The 13572-nt window shown below is 40.2% G+C and overlaps 1 protein-coding gene across 2 annotated transcripts; it reads left to right on the forward strand.

Annotated features, from left to right (window-relative positions):
- The first annotated feature begins 97 nt into the window (after nt 1-97).
- On the forward strand, nt 98-13571 carry LOC134042381 (cytochrome P450 2K6-like). Of its 2 annotated transcripts, XM_062489616.1 has the most exons (11): nt 98-2005; nt 3021-3266; nt 3931-4046; nt 5633-5795; nt 6915-7064; nt 7545-7705; nt 8365-8538; nt 9143-9284; nt 9971-10155; nt 10242-10383; nt 11693-13571. In XM_062489616.1, the coding sequence occupies exons 2-11, from the start codon at nt 3263-3265 to the stop codon at nt 11878-11880; spliced, it is 1425 nt and encodes a 474-aa protein (XP_062345600.1). In that variant the 5' UTR covers nt 98-2005; nt 3021-3262; the 3' UTR covers nt 11881-13571. The 2 variants fall into 2 exon arrangements, with proteins under 2 accessions (XP_062345600.1, XP_062345599.1); XM_062489615.1 differs by lacking the exons at nt 98-2005; nt 3021-3266 and having other exon boundaries at nt 3789-4046.
- Nucleotide 13572: the final 1 nt, after the last annotated feature.

Genomic DNA, 13572 nt, shown 5'->3' on the forward strand with positions numbered 1-13572 from the left:
CTTGTTGGCTGTAAGACGTCCTTTATCCTCTCACAGCTGTCACATGTTCATTTTTGTAAAAACTGGGGAAGCATTTCACAATGTAAATATCACATTTGTAAATATTTTAGAAGTATTTTGTGCATAATTTGCGAAGTGTTGAAGTACTTGAAAAAGATTCCATCTGTGGACAGCCTGTAGAAACCTTATTTTCAATACATGAATTTCTCCCCTCAAATTCCTGCTTGTGAGTTCAGAGGGTCTTTCATTCACCCCTTTCAGGGAGTGAGGTAATTTCCTTAGTTTTGAGTGCTGACTGCACAGGAATACCTGAGTGAAGAAGTACCACCCACTGGCAGTAAATCTTTGAATTATAGAATCCTTAAAGTTTGAAAGCACTTCCAAGGTATCAAGTCCAGCTTTGGATGGGTTATCATCATGGCCAGTAAACCACACTGAGAATGCTGTGTCTGCTCACTTCTTGAACACTTCCAGGGATGGTCGCTCCCCTGCTTCCCTGGGGAGCCTGTTCCAATGTTTAACCACTCTTCCAGTGAAGATTTTTTTTCCTAATATCCAACCTAAACCTTCCCTGGTGATCGATGCCCTCAATAACAACATTTAGGATCTTTTTTCAAATCCAAAAGGGAAAAAAATAACTATACAGTTTTGTTCTTCAGTTCTCCTTATAATCTTTCCATAGTAATCCATACCCTCATCCTCTATGTACTTGTCATTGTCCCCGAACTTCTTCTTCAGAAGATTCCACCCCCAGAGAAATCAGTCCCTTAGATTCTCTCAAAAAACAGAGTAGGGAGATTAATCCCTTTGTCTAATCAGAGGTTTAAATGTTATTTTCTTTTCCATGTGACTGTGCCTTTAAAGTATAGAATCTGTTCCTCCAAAGGTTTTTTACTCTAATTGCTCACCTCCACATTGCAGATGCCAGTGGCATTTGGCTCTCTGGCTTGAGGTATTTTCTTTGGTTGGTTATTTCCCAATTAATCAAAGCTTTGAATACCTTGAATCAGCAGAGCTTCATGAATAATTAGTTACAACTTCTGTGTAATATGTGACTGGACACTGAAAAGATAGAAGCTTAAAATATTTTACTAAGAGCCCTTTAGTTCTTCCATGAGGAAGCCTTATACTGGCAGGAAAAGAAAGTAAGGAGTTAAACAAGAAACAAAGTGGAGGACGACTTTAAAGGACAGGACTGAAAAGCAAACAAAAGTTAAAGTACAACTCCTCTAAATTCAAGGCTCACAATCATCAGCATTTCTTTTCTTTCTCATTAAAGTCTGGCAATGTTTTATCCCTTCCAACAGCTGTGCAACACTCTTTCTGTCTTACCTTTGTCTCACTTGGACTTGTTTTTGCATTAAAAGATCTTACATAAGGTGCTGTGGGCTTGTTTTTTTGGTTTTTTAATGAGTAAAAAATTTAATGATATCTTCTTTAAACTAACCAAGGGTCAAGCTTACTGTCAGCCCTTTTCAGAATACCAGTGGTTGACCATAGCTTTGAAAGCTGTCTTATAGCTCTCCATTCCTACCTCTGTCAGAGCAGTATCTTTGTATTTCATTACTGAAAATAAAATTTATTTGAAAGCCATTGGCTGAACATTTGCTCACAAAACTTCTTTTAACATTTGTGCTCAAATCTGTTGCTGAATAAGTGCATTAATTGAATGATTTAGATGACCAACTGTATTTGTTTGACATTTCTTGGGGATGCCTTCTCTCTTACTGAGAGAAGTAAGAGAAGTATATTTTTCTCAAAATATATTAACAAAATATGTCTCGTCTTGCCAAAGGAGAGCTCTTCCTGTTCTTCTGCAGCCTCCTGCAAAATGCTCACCTTTCAACCTCTCCTCAGGTCTTTGCTATTAGTTAAATTCCAGATATATGTGGAAAACTCGACATTTTCAGTGCCTTTTTACCCACTCTGGAAAGGTGAAGTAGAATCAGGCCAACTGGAGCACAGCTGGACACTGTCCCCGGACTTTTTCCAGGACACCTTCCAGGTAGGTGAAATGTCCTGTTCTGTCCTTCTGTCCTTCCTGGGGACAGCAGCAGGCTCAGGGTGAGCCAAGCCAAGAGCAGGTTTGCTCCAGCCCCTCTCCCAGGCTCCCAGCCATGTGCCAGGGCTCTTTTCCTCTAGGTCGCTGCACCCCCATTCCTTGGGGAATTTCCTCATTCCCTCCTCTCCTCTGCTTCCTGTTATGTCTCTGCAGGGACCCTGAAACTTTTTGGGAAAGAAGGACAAGGGGCTCAGCCTTGAGGCACTTCACCTCACACAACCTTCAGGTTCTGGCCTCAAGGCCACATGCAATTTAGTGTTCTAGACTTCTACTAAAAAACTATTCCGAACACTGTTCTGTGGGCTGTGACTCAACTTTTCTGTCCTGTCTTTCCCTTGGCTTTTTCTTTCAACACCTCCTCCTCTGCTGTTCACCCTCTGAGATACCAGAGTTAGGCTGTACTTCAGCCCCCTTTCCTCAGCCAACAGAGGACATCTTTTCCCAGTGTCCAGTTCTGGGATTCCCAATACCAAAGAGATCTTGATGGAGTCCAGCAAAGGGTCACAGAGATGCTGGAGAGATTGGAACACCTCTTATTTGAGGAAACGGAGAGGTGTGAGTTTAGCCTAGAGGAGAGAAGGCTCAGGGGGATATTATCATTATAAACACCCGGGGGGAGGATCAAAAAGTCAGAGCCAGACTCTTCTCAGTGTGTCCCTGAGGACCAGATGCCATGTGCACACACTGAAACACTGGAGGATCCCTCTTAACATCAGGAAACACTTTTATATTGTCAGACTGACCAAGCAGTGGCACAGGTTGCCCAGGAGATGTGGAATCTCCATCCTTAGGATCATATCATTTTTTAGGTCCTTGAAGATACTCAAAACCTGTTTGGACATAGGCTGAGGCATGTGACTCTTGTTGGCCCAGCTTGAAAGGGGAATTGGACCAGACAAACTCCAGAGTCCCCTCCAAACCTCAATAATTCTGTGATTCTGTGGTTTCAAATTCCCAGTGAATTCAATGGAATCAAAGTTATGCCACCCATAAAGAGTTTTGTGAGAAGACAGCAGGCCTGAAAATCCCTGGGCAGCATGGGAGAAAGCAGATTACACACAATCTGAAAACAGGAAAGGTGTCCTGTTTCCTTGAAGCCTGCAAACCTTGAGAAGAATAACAGACTGTCAGGACAACAGATTTATTAGAGGCCTGCAGCCGGGTTGCGTGTGAAGAACTGAACAGAGATCCTCACGCTAAATGTGTAAGTACTGTCTCAACTTTGCAACTAACAGATTTATTTGCTCTCAGCTTGTGAGTGTCACATTCATACATCACACACTTTAAAATAATAAATCTCTGCATTACACCTCTGGGCAGTGGAATTTTCATTTCTTGAGGGTATCAAAGATATCTGTGCTAAAGGCAAAAACATGTTTAATCAGTAACCTGGACAGCGTGCAGAACTGATGGCTTTTATATCAAATGTCAGGTTGCTGACCTGCAGTTACCCATGTTCTTGGACTTTCACACTTACGCAGTGACCCCCACTTTCACCCAGTCACACTGGTTAGCACACACTTATATACCCCTGTACCCTTCCGAGGATTCATTAGGAAGCACACGCCAAGAGAACAAGTCACCAGCTGCAATTAAAACATACCCTTCCCTGGAAAAGAGGTTTATGGACTAACACAAGAGCCTCTCAAGTGAAATTATTTCAGGAGGACAGAGATACAGGGTCCACATTTTCTCTTTTCTGTGGCAAACACTTGGCTGAATAGAGATGGGCTGGAACAGCACCACTTCAATTGGTTTTGTGTTCATCCTGACATTTCTATTAATTTCAAAAATATTAAGTTTCTGGAATAACAGCACTACCATTGTTTTAGTGTCAATCCTGGCTTTTCTCTCCATTTTGAAAACAGCAGGTTTCTGGAACAGCAGCCAAGGACAGAATTTTCCTCCGGGTCCAAGACCATTACCCATAATTGGAAACCTTCTTTTGTTTGACTTGAAGAGACCCTACAGGACTTATTTACAGGTACTCATTTTCTCTTCTATTGGTCCTATCAACCAAGCCCCATAGTCCAAGATGTCAGAGAGTTTCTCCTATTGCACCCAATGTACTGCATCCATGCATGAGCCTTTAGCAAGGGACTCGGAGATGGCTATTTGAGCAGAAAATGTTGAAAGCAGCATGTTTTTTTTTTCTGTAATATTTTCTCCATTCATCCAGGTTTCAGCTTTCAACAACTTTCAAATTAATAGCAGCCGTCCACCTTATTTTTGTGATAACTCTGAGAAAAGGCAACTGAATAAGGAATGATTTTGATATGTGGTGTAAACCTCTCTGCCTTCCACTGACTATTGGTGTACCTGGAGCTGTGACTGCAGCATCTTGGCTTCACTGATTTATCAACGTTCCCATCTCCCTTTCCTCTTTTCTTCCCCAAAAGCTGAAGATATAATTATATACTCTTAATATTCAGGGCCAACCTTTGCCAAAATAATAAATCTTTCCATTTTCTTCTAGTGCTTTCTTTACCTAGTTTATTGCAGGGCTTTGCTGACTTTGAGTCAGAGGAATTCTATGAACCCCCTCCTTTCTTAGAGTTTTTACTGCTTAGACATTAAAACTGCACATCTTCCCTGCTGATGATTTTAAAAGGGATATTTGCACCAACAAACCTGTATGGATGTTATACCCACAAATCAAAAGACTGTTTAGATGCAATATCTGGAATATCACTGTAGCTCTCCAACACAGCCCAATTGTGTTGACAAAAGCAAGTTCCATCTCTTTTCAGGCCAACAGAACCAACATGTATCTGCTGTAATTCAGTGATTCCTTTCTGATGCTGGATATCGGTTCTCTGACTTGAGCATAATTCAGATCTGGGTCACAGCTCCTGTTATTTCAGCTGCCTGTACTAGCTTACCACTTGCTGAACATTTTGCATCTTGATGCTAAACAGATTCCTTCTGTTTCTCTCTGCAAGCCCACAAGAAAATGAGTGTAGTCAGGAAACCCCCCTCCAGTTGTCAGAAGAATCAGGAACACTGAGTTACATAAAAATAAATCTATCTGTTCCATCTAGAAAGGTACCACATTGTCTCTGAGACAGATTCATGGTGCATGTAATCATGTATAAAAAATTCGAATGTATCTAATGCTAAATCCTGGCCCAGAAACAAACTGATTTATTTTTAATAAAATAATGGTAGCAAACAGTTGAACAGGTTGTTCAGGTGTAGCCTCTACACAAAGAAACACAAGAGCATAGAGATAAGTGTGAAAACATGAGTCAAAAATTGAATTTGCAAGGGTTTCTGAGGGAAGACAGAACTCTCAGCGCAATCCTTTGCTGACTTGGTGTTTCAGCTGTTGACACTCCTGCTCAGTTTAGCATAAAGGAATTCTGCTCCCAACTGTGCCATTTAGTCATTATCCACCACAATGTCTGGCACATTCCCATCATTTAAATCAAGTGTTTTTTCCCTGTAGTCAGGAAAACATCTACCATGTTAGTAACCCAGAGGCAGGACTGGAAAATAAGCAGCACTGGAAGGGGTCATTAATTTCTTTGTAGGTTATAAAAGTTGCAAATCACTGCTCTCTCCTGACAGCTGTCCAAAAAATATGGTCCAGTCTTCAGTGTTCAGATGGGGCTCAGGAAAATTGTAGTGATTTCTGGCTATGAGACAGTGAAGGAAGCTCTCGTAAACCAGGCAGATGCATTTTCAGAGAGACCTAAAATCCCAGTCTTTGAAGATTTGACCAAAGGAAATGGTAAGTTGGTCTCATTTTTCCTTACCAGCTTGACCTACTCACTTTTTTTTCCCTAACAGACAAAGCAAAAGCTGGGACAACACTTTGGATCATAGATCACAAAAGGCATTGGAAAAAGGGAGCAACTTCATTGACTTCAACACACTTATTCAACTTTGAAACTACTGACAGTGGCAACAAAACAACCATAACTCTAAAAGGAACCACAGCAACAGATAATGGATAGTGACACAAGTGTGTCAGGATCTAGAACAGGGAATCCTTTCCAAACAAGCATTTCTAGCTCTCATGATACGGCTCTGGACTTGTGGGCTTGTGGGCTTATCACAGAACCACCTTTTCTGAAATTACTATTCTATTGTTGCTTGTAATTTCAGTGGTAAATAGTGCTTTTCAATTCAGAATGTGACAACAGATAGCATATAGCACATAGAGAACTGTTGATTTATTTTAAAATGGGGAATACTGTCTACTGAGCTGGATTTCAAAGTAAGAATTTCGCACCCAAACTTCATTCTAATTCAGCATAAGAATTTCATACTTATATCTCCAAAGATCCTTGGACAAATTCAGGAATAATTCTGTGTACATTTTAACAGCTGCATTTTTTGATCATATTATTGCATAGAAGCTTACATTTCACTTTATTTTTTTTATCTGGAAAAAAACCCATAGGTAATCGGTTAAATGATGTAAAAAATTCTGTGAAAATAACTGAAGACGGAGGTTTTAAGATATAACCTAATTTATAAGACAAGACCAAATTTTTTTTACTACTTATTTTTTTCCTGCAGTCATCAGAGATCGTAGTTCAATTAAACTTCCAAACTGTGATGACCAGCAGTTTGAACTTGAATTTCCAATGTCCATTTTCTTCCAGTGTCAAGAGTTTTTGAGGATATATATTCTTTATAAGGTTTGATTAAATAAACCTTTGATATTTATCCTATTCTCATTTAATAAACCTACTGCTGAGGATTGAAAATACTTAAGGCACAGTTGTGTTTTCCCTAATCTGGATGCAATTTGTTTTAAAAGTGACTGCTACTACACAGCTCCATTCTACACCTACAAATATTTAAAATCTTCTGCTACATTGAAATGCTCTTTTGGTCTCAGGGGTTATTTTTGCTCATGGCGAAAACTGGAAGGTGATGCGAAGATTTACCCTCACAACCTTACGAGACTTTGGGATGGGCAAAAAGGCCATTGAGGATCGAATTGTGGAGGAGTACGGGCACCTGGCAGACACCATCGCCTCACACAAAGGTGGGTGGATTGGTCCTTCTTCAAACCTGCAGAGTCACAGAGTCACAGACTAGTTTGGGTGGGAAGGGACCTTAAAGCTCAGCCAGTCCCAGCTCCTGCCATGGGCAGGGACAGCTTTGACCAGCCCAGGTTACTCCAAGTCCCATCCAACCTGGCCTTGGACACTTCCAGGGATCCAGAGGCAGTCACAACTTCTCTGAGCAGCCTGTGCTAGGGACTCACTGCCTCTAAGGTTTTGTCCAAGTATGCAGAGGCTTTTTGAGCCTTCTCAAGTTCAGACCTTTTTATGAAATGTACATCAGTTTGATGAATTTGGCTCCTTTGGCATTTTTGTGTCTTGGTGTGGTATTCTGACCTTGGATAATAATCAATGATAGCAATCAATCATAACAAATAAATAGCAATATTTAATAATACATTTACACTTACAAATTACATCTCATTATTATAACGTAATAAATCCTCTTGTTCCTTGTCTAGGAAATCCCATCGAAGCCAACAAAATAATTAATGCAGCAGTTGCTAATATAATTGTGTCAATATTGCTTGGAAAACGATTTGACTACAAAGACTCCAGATTTATGAGACTTGTAAATCTGACCAATGAAAACATGAGGCTTGCTGGGAAACCTGTGGTTACGGTAATGATTCACATGTTTATCTTGCTGTTCCACTAGATGCTGCAGGAAAACAGCAATACTGGTGATCAGTTTCTTCTTTTAAATGGGAAAATCTGAGACTCTGAGAGATAATAGGTTTACAAAACACTTTCTTGGACAAAAAAAAAGCTTTGAGAGACAGTTTGAGAATCATGAAGTCAATAATCAAGCCCCCAGTCTCTCAAAAACATATTTAAGATAGAGTTTGAAGAGCGCTAGTGAGTGAAAAATACCTTTGGACACTTGCATGCAATGCTGCCACACCCTGGACTGATTTATGTCTATCTAGGTTTTGAAAAAGAAAAAAAAATGCTAGTGGAAGAGCTGGCTAAAACAATAAAAAAAGTTGCTGGCCAATATTTCCATCTGCCTGGTGGCAGCTTGAAGCTGTTTGAGACTGACACCTATACTACTCCTGAAAAATAGCATTTTGGGGCAAGATTTTTACATCTATTCAGTGGTCCTTGATAAATTTTCTACCACGAGCTCATCCAGTCACTTTTTCATGTTCCAAAAAGCAAAATATTAATCTTAAGTTTCTGACTCTGTATCTTCATAGGTGGCCAAATGTTGTTAATTTGTTTTTGTAGTGTTTTCAAAGCTCTGGCTCATAAACTCTCTCTCAATTTCTACTCTCATAGGTGTACAATATCTTCCCATACCTTGGATTCCTCCTAAGGGCTAACAAGGTTATCCTCCGAAACAGAAAAGAACTCCATGATTTTGTACAAGTTACTTTTGTAGAGTACCTCAAAAACCTGGACAAAAATGACCAAAGAAGTTTTATCGATGCTTTCCTGGTTAAACAGCAGGAGGTAACTGAGTATTTTCTTGCTGATTCCATCTTTTATGGTTCTATGAAGACATTTGTAATCTTCTTTCAGTCCTCACAATTACAGATTAATTTCTTTAGGGAAGCTGTCTTTGAAAAAATATATATGACAAATTGGTAGACAAAGTGGTAGAGGCACAGAGACTTCACACTGTTGAAGTTCCAACCTCTTTTAATCAGCAAACATTTATCCTTATTTATTTTCTTCAGACTGTAGAAATGTATTTACCAAGGTTGTATCTTTTTACCTGCTCTCTCTGTTGACCCATCCCTTCTGGCTCTTTTGAAAACATAATGCATTACAGAGTGGAATCACTACCTGGGCTTTACTGGAACTTATTTGGGGTCTTTTATATGTCTGGGTTACCTTCCCCATGGGGAAGGCAGGTCCCTTTGCTGATGGTCCCACTAAAAACAAAAATATGTCAGCACTCTCCTCCAGGCACAAGCCCAAAGCTCTTCCTTGTCTTTCATACTTTTTTGAAATATAGTATTTATATCTTAGCAAATGTTCATCTACATAAATTGCATTTTTACATGGAAAGCTTTGAGTTTTCATCCTTCTATTTCAAACACTTTTTTTTCAGGAGAAATCCACTACCAATGGGTATTTCCATAATGACAATTTGATAAGCCTGGTGAGCAATTTGTTTACTGCTGGTGTTGAGACAATTTCCACCACACTGAACTGGGGCTTTCTGCTGATGCTAAAGTACCCTGAAATCCAGAGTAAGTGATTTAATGATAGATACTGTTACATTCAGAGTACTGGGGACCAAACAGGAACCTGGAGGATCAACCTAACTATTAATTTGCCAAGTTACAAAAAGCTGAGATTTCCAGCCAATTTTTGCCTCTGTGCCCTGTGGTTCAGACCCAGTGAGGGTCACACTGGTCAGCCAGCAGCAGAACACCGAGTTCATACAGGGCCAGACCCTTTGCTTCGGGAAATCCCATTAATTAATAAGTAAAGAACTGTCCTGTGTTGATCAATGAAATTGTTCCAGGTTTCCCTCAGAAACTGTCAATAAACCACAGGACTGTGCATTTGTTAAATGGACTGTACTGAGGCTTTAGGGACCCGAGAGGATTCATGGAATTGCCCTTGTCTGGCATCTCCATTCCAGTGGATGGTAGAGGGTTCTTTGGAGTCAAATGGGGTTTTTGACCCGCTGGGCAGAATGTGGATCTTTAGACAAAAGAGATGGCAGAAAAAAAGTCTTTAGGTTTCTTGTTGTTAAAGAATCAGCCAAACACTGTAGTCCTGTTCACCTCCCATTATTTCTGAAAAGAAAAAAAGATTTTTGGAGAATTTATGGTTTGTACTCCAGATCTGTTATACTTTACATTAGTGAAGCACACTGTGTCTCAGGGGTGAAGGAGTCCTTGTATCTTAGAGTTGATTCTTTCTTCAGGAAAGGTGCAAGAAGAGATAGAGCAAGTGATAGGGTCCAACCCCCCGCGGATCGAGCACCGAGCTCAGATGCCATACACAGATGCTGTCATCCATGAAATTCAGAGGTACGCCAATATCCTGCCGTTGAATTTGCCTCATGAGACTACTACAGATGTAACCCTCAAAGGCTATTTCATTCCCAAGGTGAGATGCCTACAAGACTGCCTCTTTTAATATTTCTTCCGTCTGTATTTTTGCCCAGGAATTCATTCCTCTGTCCTATTTTGCAGGGCACCTACATCATCCCTTTACTGACCACAGTCCTTAAAGACCAGTCGCAGTGGGAGAAACCAGACATGTTCTATCCTGAGCACTTCCTTGATGCCAATGGGAAATTTGTGAAGAATGATGCTTTCTTGCCTTTTTCAGCAGGTGCCTTCTCTTTTATATTTACACAGATCACACAGCAAAGATGCTTCTGTACATTTCCTGTGTCATTTTCCATGCCCCTTTTAAAAAGTCACAAAAAATGTCAGCTGGGTCAAGATTTCATAGAGTGTGACAACAAGGAGTTGCTGTAGAAACCACAAATTCTGTGTAAAACCAAAGGACAGAAGGGGCTTGCCCTTTGAGGTTTCCCCAGAGTGTGACATTCACCTGAGTTTACACACCTGCACCATTTGTGAAATCATGGGATTACACTCCTGCTGCTTCTCTGGCATTTCTCCTGCTTTGCAGACTGTAATTGCTCTTTAAGTTCCCAGGCATCAACCTCTGGTTAATTTATTTATCATATCCACAACACTCTCCATTTTTTATCGACCCTCTTTGTATATTTTCAATTATGTATGATCTTCGAATCAGATTTTTTCTTGTCATACTCACCATCCAGTACACTGTGATTTTTCTTTTTTTCTGACACTTCCAGTTCCCAGGTCTTCTTTTCCAGACTAAATTCTAGATGTTCTAGCTGAAAGCACATCCAGGGAGTGTCAGGTCTGGGCAATCCCTGGAGGGCTTACTTCATATCACAAACATCCAATAGCTCTCCATTTTCCACTTTCTGTCACACAGGGGTGTTAAAAACAAATTTTAGTTCAGGTTTTTGTTAGTTCTGGCCTTGAGTCAACATGCCATGAATAAGGCAGTTTACTAGCTACTGGACTTGACAGAATTTCTATTTACAGCACTTCTGAATATCCATAGAATATCTCCTCTACCTTGCTTCTCAGCCCCCCCTCTGACCAGCATTTGTGAATTTTCAAGGAATTTGTTGACAAATTTTAATGCAAAAATTACCTATGAGTTGCCTAATGGACCTAAAGTCCAGACTAAAACATTTGGTTTCAGATCCAAAAATTGAGCCAAGTAGAGGAAAAATGTGAAAACGAAGTAAAAATTCAGATTTTATTGAAAACAGGAGTGAAGAAATTCAGACATTTCCATACATTCCTCTCCCTAAATGCAAGCATTCAGACAAAGGAAAATAAAACACCATCATCCACTGGCTTTGGTATGATACTTCTGAAGATCAAAATTCTCTCTCTGGTAATTTGTACCCAACAGACTTTTAAAATCTACCGTGTTCTTTATTCATTCCTAGGATGTAACATTCAAATGTTCTGGATTTCCATTGACCTTTTCCAGAGCAAGAGCTGATAGAAGAAGGTTTTTTTTTCTTCCAATATTGAAGAAGCAGCTCTCACTGATTTTCTTGTGGTCCTTGTGCATTTTGTTCCAGGGCGCAGGATCTGTGCTGGGGAGACTCTGGCCAAAATGGAGCTCTTCCTCTTCTTCACCAGTCTCATGCAGAGGTTCAGCTTCCACCCTCCACCTGGAGTTTCCAACTCAGACCTGGACCTCAGCCCTGCCATTTCATTTAATATCATCCCCAAACCCTATAAAATGTGTGCTGTAGCACGTTCCTAGAGCTCTAATCCATCGTGCTTCTAAAATGTTTCCATGACATCTGTCTTCTTAATTTTTTGACCAATACAATCCATATTTCAATTAAGATTTCCAGTACTTCTAAACTAGTGTTGTTAATTTTTTATTTACCGAGAGAGGGCAGAAATGGACCAGAAATGTGAAGTAATTGATGGCTCATGGGTTAAACTCTCAGATCACCTAATCTTGGGTAAATAATAGAGACCTTCAGCTTCCTTATTCTTGCTGCCTTTTTCACTGAGTGTTTGTTGAAAGCACATCCCAAAAAATGCTCCAAAGTCCAGGTTTTTCCCAAAAGACATGGGCCACGAAGCTGTGCTTAGGTTGTAAAAGCAGATAAATGTGGGATGTTCAGGCTGTCAGAACAGAAGGGCTGTTTGACCTTGGCAGTCAGCTGGGTCTGAAGCTGAGCAGGATGTCCTGATGTCCCCCAGTGCAACTTCTTCCCTTGGCTCTTCTCTCTACTCCTTCCATTTCCATATGCAAAGAAATCACAGCTCTGTACTTACTGTCGATCACTTCTGAAGAAAAACTTTCAGCCAAGATGACCTGAATCCAGAGGTACATTAAGATTTTGCCCAAGTATTCCTTAAATGAATAAACTCAGTAAATAAAGCATACACACACAGAAAAATGTCTTTCCTACTTAAAGCCAGCCAAGGTTTGTGAAATGGACATTTCAGGTGCTCCCAGGTCAAGACACACAGCTGTGGTCACAGATAACACACACACAGATCAACAGTGAACCTCCTGGAAGAAGCTTCAAATCTCATCAAAACCAACAACCTGGTAATTCTGCAGCTCTGTCCAAGACTATCCACCATCAAGTCAAGCTAAGACCACCTCCTAAATGTCTGGATTTATGTTCCTTGGTTCATGTTTCCCTGTTTATGTGTGCATAACAACCCCAAAGTAATAACACCCACAGCCAGCCTATCACCCAGTGTGGGGGAAAAAAATTAAGTTGAAGTAATTATGGCTTGCCTCTGTAACTATCCAGTACTGCAGTGCAGAAAGTCATTCTTCAGTTACTATTTCAACTTCCTTGTGTGGAAGCTGAATCGGACTCCTACTCACTGCCCTTCTCCACGCTTTCTTTTCAAAATAAAAAAAAAAAAATTAAAAAAGGAAAAGGTCTCTATATGGTTCAGGAAGTTCCAAACCCACACAGTAAATCACCCTTAATGAAAGCATAGGAGTATTATCTTGACTTAACCTTTTCCTAGCATGCAGGAAAAATCTTTAACCCATACTCTAGATTCAATTATTTTGGGGTAATGGTTATATCAGTATATGCTCCCCTTGCCAAGTGATCACAAATGTGAGAAATACTTCTAAATAATTACATTCCTTTACCTGTGATTCAGTATAAAGCAAAAACTTAGATGAGGTTTTCCTGATCCTACATGGTTTAGGTAATCCTGGGAGGAGAGCTGGACTCAAGAGAGCCCTACAGGTTCATTCCAACTTGAGATATTCCATTATTCTAACTCCAGAGAGGCTTTCAAGCCCTCACAGAAGAGAGATAATTAGCTTTTGTCTCATTAAGACCAGCAGCAGCTTGTAAACAGAAGAACAAGAGTTTATGAGGCAAGTCAGTGTAAAGAGCACTCCTATCTTCCAGCAGGTAATTTAACCTGAGAAAGTACTTTATATTGTTTGATGGGTTTTTTT

Source organism: Cinclus cinclus, chromosome 3, assembly GCF_963662255.1.
Source record: "Cinclus cinclus chromosome 3, bCinCin1.1, whole genome shotgun sequence".
Lineage (NCBI taxonomy): Eukaryota > Metazoa > Chordata > Aves > Passeriformes > Cinclidae > Cinclus > Cinclus cinclus.